The 23,559-nt window shown below is 46.9% G+C and overlaps 1 protein-coding gene across 1 annotated transcript in view; it reads right to left on the bottom strand.

The window, feature by feature from the left end:
- exoc6b (exocyst complex component 6B) overlaps nt 1-23,559 on the bottom strand; it is a 77,580-nt gene that overhangs the window by 5,966 nt on the left and 48,055 nt on the right. The window contains exons 20-21 of the mRNA XM_076724726.1: nt 21,008-21,081; nt 1,185-1,297 (exon numbers count right to left, since the gene is read on the bottom strand). Coding sequence (XP_076580841.1) covers nt 1,185-1,297; nt 21,008-21,081 — 187 coding nt within the window. The remainder of the gene's footprint in view (nt 1-1,184; nt 1,298-21,007; nt 21,082-23,559) is intronic.

The raw sequence follows: 23,559 nt of genomic DNA on the forward strand, positions 1-23,559 counted from the left end.
AAGAAAAGGACATTTCGGTTTTAAGGTCTGTGTGTGTGTGTGTGTGTGTGTGTGTGTGCTCAGCGGACCTCCAGGAAGTTCAAGGGCCCAGCAGAGCAGACAAGCCCCAGCAGGGTGCTTCCTCCTGGGCACAGAGGGACCACCGGGCCTGGGCCCTCTGGAGCTCTGACTGACTGAGGAAGGTCGACCGGACGGGATCATACGACTCATGCATGTGTGTGAGCACGTGTCAGAGTTTGAGGAGGCGATGCACAGTCGGATTAACTTGTGTGAATGCAGGTTGTGTGTGTGTTTTTATCTCCACAGCAGCTCAGGCTATACACTGATAAACTGATGGTAACATGTGGGTGTTCAACGGCCACGCCGATAAACATCAGTATCGTTATGACACGCGTTCATTTCCACGAGGACGTGCGTGCGTTTAACCACGGAATGAAGTGATATTACACACCTCGACTTCGTACTTACTTGTATATACACGCTTTCGTAGACTAAGTCATTTGTATACACACCAAAATGCGACATTACTCACACACAAAACAGATGATACTCACGGCTTAAATAACCTGTCAAAACACGACAGACAGAGAGCAGCAGTTGAGATGGAGGTAAAGATGGAAGGAGATCAAAAAGCCAAATAATGACGACTTTCGCTGTCAACAAATCTGTTTATCTCCACTGAAAGAACAGTTGAACATTGTGGTAATGCACGTATTTCCTTTCCTTCCAATGAGAAGATCGATGTGTAGCTGAAGTCAGGAGGTTGTTAGCTTAGCTTAGCATCAAGACTGGAAACAGGATAAACCGCTAGCTTGGCAAAGTTACAGCCTGTAGTTTTTTACAGGTTTAACAAACAATACACAATGTTTTAATTAGTGAGGTTTAGCGAACTTTTAGATACTAAGTCTTCATGCTAAGCTAAGCTAACCACATCCTGGCTCGAGCTTTACGCTTAACACGCAGACATGACAGTGATATCCATGTCCACATCGAACCTTCTGAAAGAAAGCTAATAGCACATTTCCACAAATGTTGAACTGTTTCTTTAATGACAGTTTATCTGTACTGAGATTTAAGAAGATTAACTGTTTAACCAGTGAGCAGATAAACTGTTATTTGAAAGGATTAAAAGTAGAAAGAAGGACAGAATGAGGACAGAGTGGAAGGACTGGGTGGATGCTCACTTCTCCAGCAGGGCCAGCGCAGTGTGTGGGTTGACTCTCAGGTATTTGCAGGTGGGTTTGCCGTAGTCAGCCAGGTAGGTCGACCAATCCCACTGCGTGAACAGGTCCAGCAGCTGGAAGGAGACAGGCAGGGAGATTAACCAAAACCTGGTGACTCACCGCTGAGATTCAGTTATCCGTTAAGCAGCGAGAAGATAAACACCGGCATCCTGCCGCCGACTCAGACGGCCCACGCTCGCACGTCAGCATGTTGAGTAACGTCTGTCGGCACCAAACTGAATTTACATCAAATTATGGCAGAAAATCTCAAACACTTCGACCCAATTTGACTGTTGGAAGGAGATTAGCATGAAAGTGTGATGTGGTCATGTTTACAGATGTTTTTCATTTGTGCAAATAAAAGTTTAAAACTCCAATTTGTCGACTAATTAATCATTTCAGCGTGACAGCAAACGACGGTTCACGGCATGAATCTATGAGCCACATCATGAAATCCTGTCAAAACGTCTGACTCGGATGTTATTGTTAGACTGTGTTTAGCCTGGCTGCACCAGCTGATCTTCACACTTAGCTTAGCAAGCAGAGATTTATGCATCATTACACTGAAAACAAGCAGCACCACATTCACCTGTATTAACCCTTTGCTAACCGCTTGCATTAACAGGTGGAATTAGCCACCGTTAGCTTGCTAACATCTGACCTGCTTTAACATTTCCCAAAAATACATGAGAAAACCTGACAGAATGGGCTGACACCGGTCTGAAAACAGATGTGTTGGTGTTTATGTTGACTAATTCCCAATGAAGTTTACTTTTTCTGTGCACTGCTGTCATTTTGTTAACTGTAAAATAAAGAAAACAAAATGTGTGTGTGTATATATTATGTGTGTCTTTTTAGTCCTTATTATCAGCATTAGCATCGGCCCCGAACATCAGGTATTGGTCAGGTTCTGGACTAAATTGTGAGGTCATCCTCGTTTTAAATTAACATTATTAACTCTGAAAGGTACGGATTTCAGCATGTTTGCACACGTAAATAAAACAAAGTTTTACCGACTGTTTACAAAGGACTAACACTTAATCTTAAATTACTTTGCCTCCCTACAACTGGTATTTTGGCAGTGATGCTAAAGGTTGAGATGCTGCTGATGTTTCCCAGTAACTTATTACACTTCATGACGTTTTTACAAGTTGAAGCGTTTCTTTACTTTTAAATTTGCAACCTAACTTTGAACATGCTGATGTTCATGTTTTCAGCTCTTCACTGATGCTTCATTGACTCGTCTGCAAAGCCTTTTTTTTAACTGGACACATTCAGATAAAGAAACACACAAATAATGAAACAGACGAGAGGAAGAGGAGAGGAAGAGAGGAGGGCTGAAGGAAGGAAGGAAGGAAGGAAGGAAGGATTGAAAGTGACCGAGGCTGAAGGACGAGGGGGTGAAGTCTTCCTCTAAGTGGCCCACATTTGAAAGTGTTGCATAACCTGCTGCTGCCCTGCTGAACTCTACCTCACACACACACACACACACACACACACACACACACACACTCTGTCTCTCTATCTCTGTCTATAAAACACACACACACACACACACACACACACACACACACACACACAGGAGAAGGGAGCCCCAGTGAACTCTGGGTAACACCAAACACACACAGACCCAGAGAGAGAAACCATATGTGAGCGAGGGATGAGAGAAGAGGAGGAGAGGGAGGGAAGGAGAACAGAGGGATGGAGAGCAAAACCACATGTGGGGGAGAAAATGAGAGAGTAAAGATGGAAGGAGACGCAGACGGAGAGAGACGGGGTACAGGAAGGGCAGATGAAGATGGATAGATAGCGAGCGTCGGGCATCAGGCAAACAGGAAGGAGGAGAAGGACAGAAGACGAGGGTGACACACTTTCAAAGTTTGGAGAGGAGCGAAGGAACGAGGGGATCGAGGAGGGCGAACGAGGGAAAACACGTTGAATTCTGTGGGTTTTTTCGTGGTTTTGAACAAATTTAGCCTCCAGTTTCGCCGGTGCTGGATTGTTCTCCGCTCAGTCGACAGCATGATGCCTCGTTTTCGTCCTACTGACTTGGCGGGCTGCCGCCTGACCTGCAGGTCGTCCAACAGTTGGACAGCAAACAGAATGAGGCCTACTGACTCGACCAATTGGGACGCAGGATTTGTGGCATTGTTGACATTGTTGTCGTTTACCATTTTGTTTTATCAAGCACGAGATTTAAGTAATTAAGGGAAGAGTAGAAAGTAACCTGTCGGAAATCAGTCGTTTAAAATGAGGCTGGACTCCGAAGTGACGCGTACATCATGACTCTCCTCTGCGTCACATATGAGCTGCTGTTAATTCTAATTAAAAACTATAAAAATCACACACAGCATCACTGATTGGTGCCATGTGACATATGTGACCACACCCACCTGTGATGTCACAGTGTACTGACACACCCTGCAGTACACGATGACATCACAGACAAGTTTTTCAGGGGATGTTAAGTTACTCTTTAATTAATCGAATATTTGTTCAATCGTTTTAAAATGATCTACATAAGAAGCTAAATCTTTGTAGCATTTCTCCAAAACTGAACAATTTCACCAATTAACTTGAATTCTGCATCTCTTCCGATAACAAAACACACTGTTGTAACAGCTGAACTTCCTCATCTGGATCCTCATCAAAATAAAACCAGTTTTCCTTTCTCTAAGAATCATATTATATTATTACATATTTGATAGATACAGACTTTATTGATCCCATTACACACATAACTTACATGCAGCTGACCTGAGGTCGGTCAGAAAAACACTGCATGTGCATATAAACCACTGTACTAGATTAAAAAAATTTAATCAAAGCTGAGGGGCTGAATTCATGAGTTTGATGGCGCTCGTTTAAAAGAGGTCTCGACTTTTACCTCGTTTCACCTCATGAGAGCTATTCGTGAAAACAGGAAGTGCCCTAAATATTTCCTTCGGCCACCGTACAGTTATTAAAACCGATGTTTCCTCCAACTCTGACCGTAGACGGAGGCTACAAGACGAATGGCTGATGTGGACTTCCTGATCTTTTCCTCCCTCCTTCTTCCCACACTTCCCTTCCTCCCTCTGCTCCTTTCACTTCTGTATTCATCTCTCTCTCTCTCTCTTTTGTCCCCGAGTTCACCCTTGAACGGCCGAGTTTTGACCTGCTAATCTTCCCATATAAACAAGCACAAACACACACACACACACGCACACACTCGCTGTATGAAAACAGGCTGCACCTACACAGGTACACACACAAATAAAGGCTGTTACATAAAGCACAAATATCATCCGGCTGTGAGTTTATGTGAAGAAATCTGTCAGTTAATTAGCTGCAGGCACATGAGAAAGTGTGTGTGTGTGTGTGTGTTAGCATAGCAAACAAACATACTCAAACACAAGCTGTTTTTGATGGTGTTTGTCAGAATGTCAGCATCTGCTTGTGTGCAGGCAGTTATATGTGTACATGCACCTCCCTGTGTGTGTGTGTGTGTGTGTGTGTGTGTGTGTGTGTGTGTGTTTGTGTGTGTGTGTGTGTGTGTGTGTGTGTGTGTGCGCGTGTGAGGTAAATACAAGGTGAAAGCATGTTTGATAAAGATAGATATTGTAGCTGTCTGTTTAGAGGAAGTAACCCTGAAAAGCCATGCTGACACACACTCGTGCATGCAAAGATGTAGTCAGCAAGCACACACACACACACACACACACACACACACACACACACACAGATAAGCTGGCGACTGAGGTTCATGAGATTTTCATGTTATCTGAAAGCGGATCGCTGTCTTTACTCTGGAATCACGCTCAGTGCATCTCTGTCTCCTCCTTTCTTTGGAGGAGAGGGAAGGAGAGGAGGAGGTGACAGGAGATAGAAAAGATGAAGATAGACAAAGGGGAAGTTGAGAGAAAAGAAAGATGAAAGAAGAGGAAGAGAAGAAGAGGAGAGCAGAAATGAGGAAGGGAAAGATAAATGGTGTGAAGGAGGAGACAATTTGAAGCACAGGAGTGGAGGGAAAGAAAGAAAGAAAGAAAGAAAGAAAGAAAAAAGGGAACAAGAAGAGGAGTGGTGAGGAGAGAGAGGTAAGAAGAAGAAATTAGTAAAGGCAGAGATGAGGGGAGAAAGGCAAAGAGAAGGGAGGGAGGAATGAAAGGAGAAAGTGAAGGAGAAGAGGAGGAGAGGAAAAGAAACAAGGAGATGAGAGAAACAGATAACAGATATGAACATGGAAAGATTAAAGACATGAAAAGAGAAGAAGAGATTTAAGTAGAAGAAGGAGAGAGAAAGGAGGAAAAAGGAGGGTGAGAGGTGATGAGGGGGGAGAAAAAACAAGTGGAGAGAGGTAAGAAGAGGAAGAAAATGACTAAAGAAAAAAGATGAGATAGAGGAGGAGAAGAAGAAATGAGGAAGAGAGGAGAGGACATGAAGAAGTAGGAGCACGGGGAGTTTTGGGTGAACTTGAGGTCAGTAGGTAAGTTTGGTTGTTGGAGGAGCGATGGAGGTTAAAAGCAGTAGAAGAAGAGCAACAAGGAGGGAGGAGGAGGAGGAGGAGGAAGAGGAGAGGCAGATAAGACTGATGAAAATGGAAAAGAGAAGAAGAAGAAAAAAGAATGGAGAGAGCGTCGGCCTTCCAGAGAAACGAGCCACACGCGAGCCAGCAGGTCCTCCTGGCAGGCAAACACACACACACACACACACCTGACCCCCAATTCACCCTACACACACACACACACACACACACACACACACACAGAAAACGGCAGGTCTCTCTCTTCACCTCTCGCTGAACTTCTCCCTCCGTCTCGCTCCCCCTCTCTCACCTCGCCATGACCTCCCCCGCGCTATCGCTCCTGTCTCCTCTCTCTCTCTCTCACACACACACACACAGTCTCTCTCTCTCTCTCTCTCGCACACACACACACACACACACACTCTCTCTGATTATTGCTTCCTCTTATTCTTCCAGGGGGACGAGCACAAAAACAAAGTTACCCTCACATTTCTTGTTTGTTTTCTCTCATTTCTCCTCTAATGGGGTTCGCTCGCTCCTCCCTCCTCCTCCTTCTCCCTTTCTCCTTTTGTCTCCTTACTTTCTTGCACCTCTCTTTTCTCTCCCTCCCCACTCAACAGTCAATCACTCCTTTCGTTCCTTCCTCCTTCCTCCAGCTCTTTTCTCATCCTCTCCATGCCAACTTGACTCCTTTCCACCTCTCCATCCCTCCTTTCTCCTCTCTGCACTCCCCATTCCTCTCGCTCTCCTCTACTTCCTCCTCCTCCACATTTGTCTCCATCTCTGCATTTTCATCTTTCATCCCTCTGTTCCATCTCTAGATGCGCTCCCTCTAACTTTCCCCTCTCCTCATCTTCTCCCTCTCTTGTCCTCCTCTTCCTCCTTACTCTTCTTATTCTTTCCACGTCAACCCTCTTTCCATCTCTCCTTTCCTCCTTTCTTTCCTTCTCTATCTGTCCTCCCCCTTCCTCTCGCTGTCCTAACTGTTCCTCCTCCTTTGCATCTTTCCCTCTCTGTCTGAACACTCCTTCTCCAAGCTCTCCTCCTTTTCTACCTGCTCCTTTCTTTCCACTCTCCTCATCCTGTCTGTCAGCTTTTCTCCTTCGTCAATCTCTCATCCATCCCTTCTTTCACTCTCGATCCATACCTCTTGCTCCTCCTCTTTAACTCAGCTTTACTCCTCCTTGCCATCTTTCCCTCTCTAACTGAACTCCCCTTCCCCATGCTCTCCTCCTCGTCTTCTTACTTCCTCTTCCTCCTCAGCTTTACTCCCTCATCTTTCCATCCCTTCTCCCTCTCAATCAATTCATACCTCTTGCTCCTCTCTCCTCCTCCTCCTCCTCCTCCTCCTCCTCCTCCTCCTCCTCCTCCTCCTCCTCCTCCTCAGTGTTTAGCAGACTTGTTAATAGTTATTCCGGCTGTGTGCTAGATTTATTTGTTTGGGACTGTCGGGGAATTGCCGTGTTCCCATTCCTAATGGCCAAAAGTCAGGGTCACCCAGAATTCATCATGTTTACACCCTGCACACACACACGCACGCACGCACGCACGCACGCACGCACGCACGCACGCACGCACGCACGCACGCACGCACGCACGCACAGAGTTGTGATTATGTAATGTTTCAGCTATGAAGCGAAAAAAAAAATTAAGAGTTTCACTTCTTCTTAAACTCAGCTCCATTATCCTCCTCCCTCCTCCTCCTCCTCCTCCTCCTCCTCTCCTCTCACAGCTCTCTCAGCTGTCCGTCTCCTCCTGAATTTGACAGACAAGAGGTCAAATGTCACTAAAAGCAGGGAAAGTGGATTTGACCTTTATCAAGAGAAGCAGCCATTTTGGCACCCGTCCGTCCATCCATCACCGGTCCATTTCTTTAGATATCACTCCTCATTCACTCCAAACAAACAGCCGCTGATCACAGAGCAGCAAAGTCCAGAGACGGCCGCGCCGACAGCAAATAGAAAAGCTTTCTGAAAAGTCAACATTTCAGTCTAGAGTCAACAAATTTGGGAATCTGTGCAGCCGTCCACTGACATGTGACCTTCAAGAGACCAAAAACAGAGAAAGTGCTTTGACGCCTGTCCGTCATCAGACGTCTCAGCTCCCATCACGAAACCCGCATTCGAGATCAGAGTTCAAAGGTCACCACCGACGCTCAAAGACCGCACTGACACCTGTCAATCACGCCTTTCTTGACAGCTGTCCATCACTGTCCTTTCAGCGCGGTAAGATTTCACTAAAAGCACTCATCTGCCATTTTTCAGCTCTTTCTCTTTGCTAACATCTCGACCTTTCAGTCAGCGTCAGGGTTTAAAGGTCACCGAAGAGTTTTCTTACGGACAGAAACAAACAAAATTCCTATGATACCTGCCCATCAGTGTCACGTGACCTGCCACAGGCTTCTAGGACAAAGGTCTCAGAGAGGAGGACAAAAGGGAGAAGCTGCTCACAATCAGGCGTCTTTACGAACGGATTAAACACTTCACATCAACGACACCACAAGAAATGAACTGACGACGTTAGTGTCAACGCTCCTGACACACCTGTTTGGATCATTCCACAGGTAAACAGGTCGATTGGTAACAGGTGAGAGTATCAGGTTGGGTATGAAACGGGCATCCTGGAAAGGCTCAGTCACGAGGTTCATCACTGTGTGAACACATGATTGGATGAAGGAGATGAACACATGAGCTCAGAAAACTGTTTGTTTGCGACTGATTTCTGTTGATTTATTTTCTGCTGACTCATGTGAGAAAGCTCCGTTAAAAACCAGTGTGGCCCATCTCGTCTGCTGACTGGAAAGAGGATTTTACACTTAACCCCAAAGTCAGCTCTTGACCTCTGAAAGCAAGAGGTCAAGGGTCACATTCAGAGGTTATCGGCAGTGCTGTCCGGCTGCTGGTGCTCACAGTACCTGCTCCACTTTCACTGAGCTCCCACAAACAGCGACTCTCTCGCTCTTCCTTCTCCATCTTCTCCTTTATTCTAACATTTGTTTCTAACTTCATTGTGAGTGCCTGCATTACTTTTTCTAAGTACGACACACAAACTTGTACCCTGCAGCTTGGACAGTATCACTCCATCTTGAACTATGAATGGAATGAAGTAAGCTTGGATGTTATCGCTTCGCAACAGGGAACTAATTTTTCTTTCTTAGTGGAGGGCCAAAAATTAAATTAAAACCAAAAGCTTGTATCTTTGTACATCTGCCTGCAGCCTCGTTTCTACAACCGCAGCACTCGGCTGCCAGCAACCACAATACAGCACAACCTCCACCGTACATACTGTACTTTATTAATCCACAGTGGGTCGACTGTAATGTGCGGGTAAAATGCAGCAAGGAAAAGATAAAATCTCGATGCTTTATCGCTCCCTGTAGAGAAGTTAGCTTTTGTGTTGTTCCCCCACACGAAGAGGCCAGAGGTCGGATACAGAGCAGCACCGCTGGAGCTTCAGGGCGCTTCAGCGGGCTGGGTGCCACACAGGAGGCCGAAACTTTCATCAAAAAGCATCTAAACTACGAAAGACGGGACATTTTAGGCCAGGATTTGGTTGGTACAAAGACTTTGATGGGTTAAAAAGCAGCCAGATGTGGAGGCAGAGCATCCAGGTATTCTAACTAGCAGCAAACAATGGTCTGGATACAAAAAATCCTGCCATTTGAGGGGATATAGAAACATGTGTGTCATACAGATATAAATGGTCAAGCTGTGGTAGCTGGGAGTTCCAAACGCAGGGAGGGAAAGTGATTAAACAACTGTTTGTCTGCAGTATTGAAATGTCATTATGCTGCTGGTTGGTGGACTCGCTTGCTTGTTTGGTGCTGCTGTTTTAATGTATGTGAAACGCCGACCGGCCTAAACGCAAATAAAACAGGAAGTAGCTCATTTCAATCAGAAACTGTAACCTTGAAAACCTAAAACTAGAAAATGAACAAAACATGCATGATGTGTGTTCTCAAACTCGCTGTTACTCGATAAAAAAATAACTAAACAATGCAATTAAATAAATGTAGAAACATTCGATGTCTTTTCAAATACACTACTTCAAAAAAAAGAAAACTAAACAATGCAATTTTATAACTGTAGAAACATTCAATGTCCTCAGTTCCACATCAAGAAAAACGGGCTCTGTCCATGTTATTGGACAGCATCTCGAGTTGAGCTAAGAGGAAAAGTGACTGCAGACTGTCTGAAAAGTGACCAGATGCTGTTTGGGAACAGCGACTGAGAACATGAACCCGTACACGACTTGTTATTTACACTCCTCTGAACTCAAATCTACCTTCCTTACATAACTAACTTGTGTCCGTCTCTCTTCTCTCGTCTCCTCTCTCTCTCCTCTCCCCCATCTTTGTCTCACTTACTCCATCTCTCACCCCCCCCCCCCCCTCCCCCCACCGCCTCCCCTCTCGGCAGCAGTGACAGAGAAGTTGCGCGACCCCTTAAAAAAAGTGACAGGGCTGAAATGGAATGAGCACGGCAAGAAAAAAAACAAGAAAAAAGAAGGAGAGAAAAGTGCTGGTGGTTCAACCAGGGGTCTCTGCTGTCAATTAGACACTACACAGATGGAGAGAGGGTGAGTGAGAGACATAGACGGAGTGGGAGAGAGACAGAGAGAGAGAGAGAGAGAATGAGAGGAGGTAAATGAGAAGGAAGAGAGAAACCTCAAAAAGAATGATTGGGGAAATATTACAGGACTGCAGGAGAAAGGGAAAGGAGGGAGCGAAGGAGGTCAGGCGGAGGGTAACTAGATGTTACGGAGGAGGAAGAACGAGTGAGTGAGAAACGGGGAGACGATGAACGAGTGCAGGCTGAAGTCAGAGGGGCCTGCTGGGAGCTGCTCTGTGCGCTGATAAAGCAAATAAAGACAGAATACTCCAAAACAAACAGGGCTAGAAAAACAGCGGCTTTTAGCTTCGCTCTGAGCTCAATTTAGACTCCAGCACTTTTTAAAAAGGTCAATTTGGCCTCAGCCACTTTTTTTAAGTCAATTTGGGTCCAGACACTTTGTGGAGGTTAATTCTGGGCCGGGAGTTCACGTTGGGTTCGTCCACTTTTCAGACTTCACCTCGGTGAAGCTTTAACCACCACTGTTTGGATTCAGATTCAGATCTTTGTAAGAGGCAAGTTAGACTGAATCAATTAGAGTTATTTAGGGTTAAACTGCATTTTTATGTGGATTCAATTACTTTAAGTTAATTTATCTGAATTCTGGCACTTTTTAATTGTCAATAAGAACTCAAACCACTGTGTAAAACTGGATTAGCTTGAATGCTTCATTGAGAAGAAAGATGAGCACTAATTTGGAAGCAAACTGTGATCCAATAAAAGTTATTTAATTATCTGAATCAAGCAAAGAACTCCTGATTGTTTTGTGTAATAAGTATTATTTGCTTAATTAATATAAATTGCATTGTTCTGTCTCTTCTATTTGCTGTCAAAAATGGTTGGGACTCACATTTTGTGTGGCCCCAAACTGCTTCACACACTGATTCAACTGCAGGCAGAAAAATAATAATTTGCAGATCCAGAAAGTGTTTCACAACGTTAGACTGCAGCCTGAGTGGAACACGTCTCTCACCCTCTGACTCCTCAACAACCCCAAAACAGGAAACAGTTGAAAGGTGAGAGCTGTTTAAGAGGCTTGACTTTTTGGTTTGACCATGGAGTGACCGCGGAGACACACACACAAACACACAAACACACACACACACACACACACACACACACACACACACACAAAAACACAGGGTGTTTCCATCACTTCGCATTTCCTGGAGACGTATCCCAACCACAGCCATAACCACGACTTGCCTAATCCTAACCTTACCCAAGCCTTCACCCCAAAACTGAATGCTTCACATTCTGGTCCCCATAAGGTAGGAGAGTCCCTGCAGTGTGACTGTGTAAACAGATGTATGTCCCCACAATGTGAGATGCACACAAACACACACAGGAAGGGGTGTAGATGCAGGTCATATCGGGGAGACTGATGGAGAGGTCAAAACTGATAACACAGAACAATGACCTGACCCGGTCACCACACGGCCACTGTGTGCGTGTGTGTGTGTGTGTGTGTGTGTGTGTAAAAATAAGTTTGACTGACAGTAATTATTCAGTGTGACAGAAGACGTGATCTGAGAGAGGAAGACAGAGGGTGTGTGTGCACGGACATCTGCGATCATAGGACTCAAAGACATTTATTAATGTGTGTGAGAGATTAATTTTTGTGTGTGTGTGTGTGTGTGTGTGTGTGTGTGTATCTTACACTGAGCTTGAACCACCACAACCCCTCCCTTCAATCCTGACCACTACTTGACCGTCGGTCGGAAGCGGCGAACCGCCGCTCCCCACCCGGTCCAATCAGGTCGCTGAATGGCCCTGTTGCCGTGACCACTGCCTGACCCGCCGTCACGCCGATAAGGCCGTTCACAGACGGGACAGGAAGTTGAGACAGGGGCCGAGGAACACGCACGCTCTCGCACGCACTGACCTCTCCCACACAAAAAATAGCCGGAGCTCATAAATCAGATACGCACACATTTGGAGCAGCAGCTGTTTTTTTTTTTTTGCTGTGTTATCTTGAACTCAGCGGGATCACTGAGCGTCGTTACACACACACCCTGCTGCGAACGTGTGTGTGCAGGTAGAGGAAGATGTGTAGGCGGCTGCGTGTGTGATCGGATGAGAGCGTTTTGGGGGTCTGGCCGTTAGCTCTCCCCCCTCCCTGACCTCACACTGCACCTGCTTTAAGTTGTGTGTGTGTGTTTGAGGGTCGTCAGCCACCATGACACCTAGTAATCGCACTTTAAGGGGAGGAAGAGGAGAGCGAGATGAGACTATGGAGAGGCAGCGGAGGAGCGACGGTACAATTCAAGACGAAAGGAAAGTTTGGTGCTGATGCCATTTCCTTCCTCTACTACGTGTTTTTAAATCCGCGTTGTTTGGCAGAAGGAACGACAACTTTATATTCACACTATACTTATATTTGATGTGTGTTTACATGCAAACACTAAGAGTTAAGAAGTGCATGAAGCCCTGCTTTGTGCAGCTCTTTCTATCATTTTCTGATCTCAGACTAAGTCTAGATGATCTGTTGCATCATGTAGGAGCCGAACCACAACGTTTACTATTTCCTAATGAAAAAAGAGCTAACTTCAAGCCGCAGGAAGCACACAGGAAGCATAAGCAGAGAAATCGGCCAATGGGACACAGCGAGAGTCCTTGGCCAGATCTGAACCCGGGATGTCTCAGTTGCATGGTTACACGGCGCGTCTCTCAGGCTGTACCAACATTTCTATGAGCGCGTTCGTGGGGGACGGACAAAAGTCCCGGAGCCGTTTCGTGTTTCTCCGCCCGAAACTTTGCCCACTAAAAGCGAATGTGTTGCTGCGTTTCGCGCAGACTCTTTGCACCCGTGCCGATGTGTGCGTGTCCAGCCGCTGTTTGTGTGTGTCTTCCAATAGATCGGCGGGCGAGCATTTAGATGTCCGTCTGCTGCTCATCCTCCCTTCGCCCCTCTTTCTTCCCCGCTCATCCCGCTCTTTCACCCCTCTCCACTCCTCTATTCATCCCCCCTTCTGTGAGCGGTCAAACGGATGAAGGGAAGTGTCAGCCTCCCGAGGAGAGAGGGGGGGAGAGAGGTAGAGAGACAGAGGGAGAGACAGGGGGAGAGAGGGAGACCACCCTGTACGTCCGTTTCACCCGCCGTATCACTTTCACCTGACTGCACTCTTTCACGCGCCATCCCTCGCTTTCTGCTCCGCTCCGTCCACATTTTCACACATTCATGTCTTGTTTTTCGCCTCAGAGTCTGGACAGGACGCTCTTTCTCTCCCTCCTTTCCTGTCATCTTCCTTTAGATTCACTTCTAGTCTTTCGTGTTAACTTTCTCCCTCATTCACGCCTTTCTGGGCAGACCTCCCGTCTCCGCCGCCTTCCCTCCTCTTACATTTATCCGCCGTCCGTTCCCGCGCTCGACCGCTCCTCTTTCTCCACCGGTCTGATGTCTGAATGTGGAGTTGAAAGGTCAAAGGTCGACCTGTCGCCCGCCGTTCAACCCTGACGCACATGTGTACAGTTGGTCCCGGCTTTGTCAGCAGTCCTCTTTCTGAACCTGACCTGTCTCACACACACACACACACACACACACACACACACACACACACACACACACACACACACACACACACGCGCTGCAGCTGTCCCCGTGTGACCACAGTCCTCAGGAATGTGACGGTAGCACATTCTTCTGTCTGCTTCCATCTCTCTGACCTCGTCTATCTCTTCCTGTCCTCGCTCTCACCTCCGTCTACCCCTCTCCCGATCCTTCGCTTTCTTTTCTCCGTACATTTTCCCCCCATGCATCACTTCCTGCCTGAGCTGCAAAGACTCCTTCGCTCTCTGGGCGTAGATTTCAGCTCGACTTGGCTGAGGACGAACTCTGGATCGAACCTCGGGGGATAAATCCCGCTGACGTACGACGAGCTTGGCGGGAGCTGAAATTAAACACGGCAGAAAAAAGGCACGTATGCGACACTGAAGACAGCGACAGCAACACGCCGCAAAGGTAACTGCATCAACACTAAAGTTTGCGAGACAATATGATTTTGAGGGATTACTTCCTGGAGGAGTGTATCACTTCTTTTGGTCGGCGTCGGGCGAATGACAGGAAGTGAGCCGCGTTAAGTAGCATGTGCACTCGAGTCGGGAACAATGAAGCGACAAGCAAACTCTGACAGATTCAAGTGAAGGCTTCCTGCTGCGCTGACGGATGAATTTGCTCGGTGCGTGTTGTTTTTCGTGCTGTAGATTGTTCAGATGTAGGAAATGTGTTTTACAAATGTGTGAAATTCGCTGCGTCCGACATCCCAGTTTGATCAAGTGCTGTACAAGAGCACAAGCTTTACCCCAGACCGGTCACATCACTGAGGCACTGAGTCGAAGGTATCATGTGTTTTTAACAAACTGAGCCTTTATTAGAGAGAAGTTGATTTTTTTTCCCTCGTACGACCATAAACTGTTTGATATCTGCACATTTTGCACACCTGTTGCTCAATTTGAATGAGAGCAGATGCGTTTCCAGCTTTTTCCATTCTATGGATAATAGGGGCTACGAATGACCTCTTTATGGACGCTCTGACCCCATTTATGTCTTACGGATCGGATAGCTATCGAAAAAGCAGTGGATATGAATGGAAATCCGATTGTTCAAACAGGGTTTGTGTGAATTAGCAGCCACTGCTCTCTCCTGTGACGACAGCAGCTGAAGTACAACCAGCCAACCTTAAAGATTTTAACACATTGGCTGCATAACGTGCTGATCTGTGATCATTGCCACCACTGAACGATCCGTATGGGCGACGGAGACTCCACCTTATGGGCTGGATTGATTAGCATGTAGCTGTAGCACACTTAGCATGAAGCTAAGTGTGAGTGAAAACGTATTAAATTGCAGTATAATGGGAGTTTTATCTGTGTATATGTTGGTTGGCTAATGTGAGCGGTGTGTATTTATCAGCATATTAAAGCTAAAACACTGCACTGGAGCTGTGTGTGTGTGTGTGTGTGTGTGTGTGTGTGTGTGTGTGTGTCTCCTCCTTCCTCGGATACTCTAATGTACGGAAAAATCATTAAGCTGGACATTTTCTAAGTATTCTTACATTTACGCTCTGTTTTTCCCTAAAATATGGCTCCATACCTTCCACCATCCCTTCTCTTTTTTCCTCCCTCCCTCTCGCTGCCTCGTTAGTCTGGGTTACGAGGAGGTGAGATGGAGGTTTCCTCTCCCACTGGGCCTCATCTCATCCCTTAGCCTGTCTATTACCTTCACACACACACACACATGCAGAGGGGGAGAATCTGCTATTCTGTCACTAGATAATTGCTACTGGCTACGCCGGTCAATCCACACACACACACACACACACACACACACACACACACACACACAGAGTGAGGAGAAGGGGAGCAGTTGTCATGCTGTGACATGTTGCTTTTGGAGAGGGAGAGGGAAGCCTCGTGAGGTAATGGTCGGGAAACACACAAACGTCAGCTCTCACAGCAAACCTGTGTGTGTGTGCGTGCCGTGAAGGAAACCAACCAATGAAATCGAGTTAGTGCAGGACAGGCACAAGTGAGTGGACGAGACGGATGAGGAAGAAAGGAAAGATGACAACGAGAAGAAGAGATGGAGAGGAGGAAATTAATGAGGACAGAGGAGGGAACTGATGAGAGGAGAGATGGAGGAGGTGAGGAGGTGTAGGGAAAACGAGGAGAGGAGGATGAAACTAAGAAGCTCAGAGAAGGAGAGGAGAGGAGGAAATCAAGGTGACGAGAGAAATACAAATATTGTGGAAAATGGGAAGAGAGATGAAGGTGAAGAGGAGAAAGAAGGAAAAGAGTTAAAGTTCAACAAACTCGAGACTTTGAGAAAATAAAAAGACGTAAGGAGAAGAAAGAGGGCAGAGGGAAAAATTGATGACATGATGAATGGATGGAATTTGACTGTCTGTGGTCAACCGAAGGAATGAACCCGGGACCAATCAATGACAAAAGAGAGACACGCACGCACGCACGCATACATGCATGCACACACGCGCACACGCACACACGACTGGGCCGAAGGTGGAAGAATGCCTGGCGCATGAAGGAGTGCAGAAGGGGATGAGTGGAACTCTACTGTTGCAAGCACTTTTCTGGGGGGACGCCACACCGCAACACACACACACACACGCACGCACGCACACACACACACACACACCAACACTCACACACGCACACACCAACACACATGAGGGCCAGCCAAAGGTTTGAAGTAACCACAGACTTCTGAATGTTCTAAATATAGGAGGATTGATAGGATCTGTGGAGAAGGGCAGCCTGGGGAGCATGCGCACGCACACACACACACACACACACACACACACACACACACACACACTCTAACACAATCAGCCTCCTACGCTCACCAAATTATTTAGCAATAGCAGAGAACAGCAGAAAGCTGCTGACAGCTCAGATAAGCTTGTTACAGTGAATCAGCCGTTTTCTGGACAGTCTGATGGAGCAGAAGTGAAAATCTGGGCCGTGAGTTGCTGCTTTTCAGTCGGATACAGGGAGAGCCAGAGGAGAGTGCGGCGTAAGAACAGGTTAAATGAACCCTGGGTGTGTCCCCTCGGGCGAGCGCTTGCTGAAAGCACGCCGGCCTCTGAGCTTCACAGCTTTACATAACGCTCACTTGAACCGGTTCAGCTTTTCCAGATTCTCAAATGTGACAATTTGCTGATTTCAGTCCATGTTGTATTTGAAATTGAGTATTTTGGGGTTTTGAACTGTTGGCCAGTTAAAATAAGTCGTTTCAGGATGCTAGCTTGGGCTCTCATGGGTTTATTAAAGAGTGACTCACAGCCATTACACGGAGCCTTAATTCAGCCATATTTTCTGTCTATTTGCAGGTACAGATAACAAAACTATTCATAGAAAATCGAAACTCTACAATGATGGAAACTCCATAAGCCTGACTGAGTCCATGAAACTGGACACACAGCGAGCTTCAAAGCTTTGATTTCTTCTGTGCTCACGCATGTCTTCAATCAGGTAAAAGGATGAAAGAAATGAGTCTGTTAAAAACTAGTTTGCTGAGTTAATGAGACCATAATAATAAGACCACCCCGCCTCTGACACCTGCCTTTGGCCATTAAGCTAAACAACCACTGACGCTAACGGCCCATTAAAAACAGATCATCTGCTGCTGTGAATGTGTAGATGCGTCGTCCTCGAATGTAACACGACACCGACTGTTTCTAATGTCATTTCCAGAATGTAAAATATAACCTGATTTGTGGCCCAACAGGGTAGAATCAGTCGTTTTACTCTGGATGGTTACAAAATTAAGTAAATTTGGCTGATTTTTAAGCGATGATGGGCAACGCAGAGGAAAGCAGAGGAGCTGCAGGACACCCTGCAGATTAATAACCAGTGTATACTTCAGGGTACTGGTGTGGAGTTGGGACGCTGCTGTGTTTATCTCATGCAATAGGAACCTGAGAACTTTCCCATCTGTTAAAGCAACGGCAGGCCACGTTTTTCAGGCCAAATGGAAAGAACTTCAGACTGAAGGAGAAACAGTGCGATATTCAGGACTGGGTATGGAACCGAAGCGCTCTGTGGTAGTGACCGGTATGTGTCTGCAGCACCGAGAGCTGTCCAAGAACCAGCAGCGGATTCTGAGTCTGATGCTTTTTCTGCTTTAAACATGAATTTTGGCTGATTTGATTCTCAGCTGACGATCTTGAACGGCTGCTTGTGTTGAGATACAATCAAACAGTGACGCATTCGAGATGTTTATCGCGCTCTGAGGAACAGAAGCATGTCTTTTGACACTTTTATCCTTTCTGCAAAGTAAGACGGCATGGAAAAAGCATCGTTTTGGCGCCAGGTTTGGAAAAAACGACACCTAACATTAAAGATGATGCAGTATGATGTGAGTCTGTGAGCCTGGAAACAACACGACTGTGGTGAAAACATCTCAAGACACACAAAATGTATGTTTCCCTCCTGATTCCACACACGCTGCGTCGCAGACAAACCATGTTTTCGTCTCACCCTGCGCTCGCTGTGTGTGTCCATCTCAGCATCTACGAGTGTGTGTGTGAGTGTGTGTGTGTGTGTGTGTGTGAAAGTGCGTGTGTGTCCTGGGGGAACTCCTGTCTCGGCCCTGTCCCAGGACCCCGGAACCTTCCAGAACACCGGGACCCGACCACACAACAAACGGCCCCGTCAGCGTGATTTATCGACCATTCACCACCAGGTCACACACACACACAAAGGCGCGCGCACACACGCCGAAAGCATCACGTATGAGCACGTATGAAAGCGAGCACGTCGACACGCGGAGATGAAAAATTTACCTGAAAGAATGCCGATCTCACGCACACAAAAAGATGCGCTGGAGCAGATGTGTACACAGAAATGACGCATGAAAGCGCGTACTGGGGTGGGAGGGATCCTTTTGATAGCGTAAGAATGGTGGAGAAAAACAATGGCCGACAGAGAAAGAAGCAAAAGAGCGAAGGAGGCTGAATAACTCCAAAAGGAGCGACGGAGTCAACCGATTCTGATCGGCTAAAGGAGGAGGGGGAGGAGACGGAGGGAAGGGCGAGGAGGCAGGGGAAGAGGGGATGGAGACGGAGGATGAAGCCGGCGGTGGGAGCGAAGGAGGGGGTTTGAAGTAAACATCGATGCCGGATGAATGCAATTTTTTTCTTTTCTCCTTCTCCCCATCTTCCCCCCTTCCTTCTCCTCCTCCGAGCGGGAGAACAAGAGGCACTGCATCATCCCGACAGGCGGAGAAAGAGAAGAGAGGGAGAGAGAAAGAGGGATTGTGACGGAGGGATAAAGGGCTATCCGTCTCTGTCTGTCACCTCATTCATCGTCCCCTGCTCCGTCCTGCCGGCCCATCCGTCATCCGCTGTCACACACACACACACACACACACACACACACACACACACACACACACACACACACAAAAATAGAGACACACACTTTCCACCCACTTTCACACACTCAACAACAACCACGACAAAGACGCACACACGCACGCATCAAAGACGGGCAGGCGGACACACAAACTCTGACTCGCTCTCCGCCCTGTTTCACACATTCACTGCGACGACACACAAACGGACACACACGCACACACTCTACGCTCAGTTTCACACACACACACACTTTCACAGCGACGATGACAAACGCACACACAACGTGGCCAGAAAGCCACACAAACTTTCCTTGGGCTCTCCGCCCTGTTTCACACATTCAGAGCGATCACACACACACACACACACACACACACACACACACGCCCTCCGCTCAGTTTCACACATTCAGCGACGATGACAGACACACTAACACACACCACAGTCTCTCCCGAACTCGAAAACGACGACGGGAAACACAACTTCGCTCGCACGCGCTTCCACGCACGCACGCACTTGCCTGCCAAACGCTTTTCTCGTAAAGTCGAAATACGGAGCCTGCGCACACACGTACACACACGCACGCACGCACGCACACACTCCGCCTAACATCCTGTATTCTGCAGAACACAGCGGAGGCGTCCAGTTCTGTCCCTCCTCCGGCTGGTTCTGCTCGCTTTTTCCCAGGACCCCAAAACAAGACGTCCCCAGCGCACAGCCGGGACCACTTCCCGCACCCAACTGTTTCTCAACATCAGGTCCGAGGACCCAGGTTCGGCCCCGGATGAAGCGGTCCAGAGCGGGTGTGGAGATTTAGAGCGAAGCTTTCACCTGCACAGCGATGGAGGATGTTGACGAAATCTCAGCTCCTGAAGTTAAACTAACCAGAGAGCAGCGTCACTGCTCCGGTACAGAGAGTCCGACCTCGGCTCTGTTAGCATCTTCAGCTCTGTTAGCATCTTCAGCTCTGTTAGCATCTTAAGCTCCATCACACTGTTTTACAAGCCAGATGCTGTTGCTGCTTGCTAACAGAGACCAGCAACGCTCATTTCACGATTACGGCCTTAAAGACGGCCTGAAACCAGTACAAGGATGGTGTTCAAATCCACCCGAAAGCTGAAGTCTGTTAGCAGTGTCGTCACGCAGGTAGAAAGAATCCCGTCTAGCCGTCCATCATGTTACAATGAGACTTTTGCCTGATGAAATAAAGCTAAACGAAGACTCGTTTTACACAGACTCCAGAGAAGGAGTCATGATCTGGGTTTGTGTTTCTTCACCTTTTGAGTTCATCTATTTATGTATTTTGAAAACTTTCTTTGGTGCAGCTTTTAGGCTCGTAGATTAACATTTGATTTCTTGAAGAAGACTTTTTGCAATGATTTGGGGGAACGGCGTTTATCTGCAAAACCAAACGACCGTAGACAACGCCAGAGACTGCTCGATTGACGGCGAAACATAAAGAAAAGGGAGAAATTCTGTGGGAATGTTGGAATTTTAAAAGACGTGACAGACAGAGGAGGTAAAAAAAAAAAAAAGTCGCCAAACAAGGAAGAGAGGGACATGAGATGGAGGTGGGGGTGTAGAATAAGAATAAGAATCAGAAAACCAAATGAAGGAGGAAGACGAGGAGGAGGAAGCGTTGGAGGAGGACTGGAAAGGGGGGCGTGAGGGAGGATGGGAGGAAGGATGAAAAGGACGAGGGAGGGGGGAGGTAGAAAAAAGATAGTGGAGAGACGAAAAAAAAACAGAGAAAGAGAAAACGAAGGAGAGAGGACCACGAGGGAGACAAAGACCTACTTGTCTCAAGTCACTGAAGGCCAGAAGCAACGTGTCACCCTGGAAGCCTGCGACCGGGCCGGCTCTGGCAAAACCTGTGGGAAAATACAAACCCGCCCCCCCCAGTCCACCCCCGGAGAGAGGGAAGAGAGGAGGAGGAGGAAAAAAAGAGGGTGAAAAACGGAATAATAAAAGACCTGGTCGGATTCGCCATGCATCGGGATAGATTGGCAGACAAATGACAGCCTGGGGAGGAGGAGGAGGAGGAGGAGGAGGAGGGAGGAGGGGGAGGGAAGGGAAGGGGAGGGCAGGGTGTCAGAGTCATGTCGCCGGCTCTTGTTGAAAAAGAGAAAGAGTGTGTGTGTGTGTGTGTGCGTGTGTGAAAGAGCAAAGGTTTTGTAGTGCGTTTAAATGTAGGTTGTGTTGAATGTGTGTGTGTGTGTGTGTGTGTGTGGACGATGGAGATTTTCAAGCATTTGTCCTGATGGATGTGAGTGTGTGACGGTGTGTGTGTGTGTGTGTGTGTGTGTGTGTGTGTGTGACAGCGGTGGGCTTGTCGAGTGTGTGTGTGTTTGTTGTTTGTACAGGGCTTCGCCTGCGTGTTTGAGAACAGTTGAGGACTGTTGGATTTTGAACCCAGGGTGACGCCTGTGTGTGTGCGCGCGAGTGTGTGTGTCGGGGTCGTACGGAGTGTGAGCTGGGGTCTTGGCGTCAGTTGGCCCCCGTAAACAAGCCGACTGGTATTCTGAGCGAGGGAATGAGAGAAAAGAGGAGTGCCGCGGAAAGAGAGGGAGAGCAAGCCTGTGGCTAATCTCTTTCACCTCAGGACACACACACACACACACACACACACACACACACACAAGGCCATACACACCACAGCACTGATTACACGCCTGCCATCTTCAGTGACCCCCGTGACACACACACACACACACACACGAAGCTGTGAAGCTAAAGCTAAGCTAACCTTTCATCCGTCCTCCACACCAAACCTCCATATTCTACCTGCTAACTTTAACCTTCAGCTCCTCACTTCACTCCTTCACCTTCACCTTCCTCCACCTTCTTCCCGTCTCCTTTCTTTGCCTCTCTCCACCTTCACTTCAACTTTCTACCAGTTTTAAGGTCGTCTGACCTTTGCAGAGATCCATCCGAGCGTCCTGTGATCTGTCGCAGGTTTGATTAGGATTCGGCTGAAAAACGACTTGGATCAGGTTAGAAGAGGATCGTGGGGACGGAGAAAAGAGGCTGAAGCTAAACTCTGTCAGTTTTTCTGATGCTTCTTCTTCATCTTTTTCATTTTTTCTTACCTTCCTGTCATTTATTCCTTCCATCTTCCTACCTTTACACTTTCTTTTTCCCACTCCAATCATCAGTTTCTTAACTTTTACGCGCCATTTGTTTCGTTCTCTGCATGTTTTCCCTTCTAATATTTCCATTTTTTCCTTGTCTATCTTCCTTCTTCTCATTTCCTTCAAATTGCATTTTCTTGCTTTGACTTTCATTCTTTTCTCCTCCATTTTTCCTTTTTCCATTATTCTCTCCATCTGTTTTTTCCTTCCAGACTTGCTATAATATTTTTTTTACATTTCAAATGAACTTCTTGTCTATTCGTCTTTGTTCTTTTTCATCGTTTCCTTCTCTCCACCTCCACTCTTTACTCTTTCATCATGTTGCGCTCACTTGTATCTCCTCCTCCTCTGCGCTCCTCCTCTCCACCTTCCCTCCACAGCGACCGTGTTCATCTCATCTGCACCTCCCTTTCTTTTTATCTGTCGCACTCCTGAAATTCCTCCTTTCATTTCACCTCTAATTCCTCTTTCTTCTGCACTCCCTCGCTTCCTCCTCCTTTCAGACCCTCCGTTGATTTCCCTTTAATCCCTCCTCTCATCCATGTACTCTCTTTCTTTTTCTTACTTTCATTTTTTTATTTCACACCTCTTTCGTTTAATCCCATTTTCTCGGCCCTCTTGTTCCTCCAGCTCTTTCATCCCGTTCTGCTCTATCCTTCATTATCACCCTCTTCTTTCATTCAATCCCTCCTCAGTTCACTTTTCCAACATGTTCCTTTTGTGTATTTTTTCTTTCTTTTCATCATCTCCTTGGATTGTTCTCTCATTCTTTCTTCTTCCCTCTTTCTGTCCATCCATTTCTTATCTTTCCTCACGTTCACTCCTCTTCTTCCTTCTCTCTCTCTTCCATTTTTCTTAAACTCAATCCACCTCTTTTATTCATTTCCCCCTCCTCAGTTTTTTAAGGTTATACTTGAACAGTATATCTGCACTTTTTTAATCCCTCCATGCCATCCTCCCATCTCTCCCCTTTAATCCATCCACCTTGCATTTTTCATTTCACCCCTTTCCATTAATCCCTTGTTCCTCTCTCTGCTTTCTCTTTCATGCTCTGTCTGTCTATCTTTCATTCATCCTTTTAAACTTAATCCCTCTTTCCCACCCCACCTCCTCGCTGCCTTGCGGTCTCCTCCTCCGTCTGTCTCTCCCCCCTTTGAATTCTTGACATCCCTCAAATTTTTCGCGTCTCCTGCTTCTTTTCCACTTCATCCGTCCCTC

The sequence above is a fragment of the Chaetodon auriga genome, chromosome 24 (genome assembly GCF_051107435.1).
Source record: "Chaetodon auriga isolate fChaAug3 chromosome 24, fChaAug3.hap1, whole genome shotgun sequence".
Taxonomy (NCBI): domain Eukaryota; kingdom Metazoa; phylum Chordata; class Actinopteri; order Chaetodontiformes; family Chaetodontidae; genus Chaetodon; species Chaetodon auriga.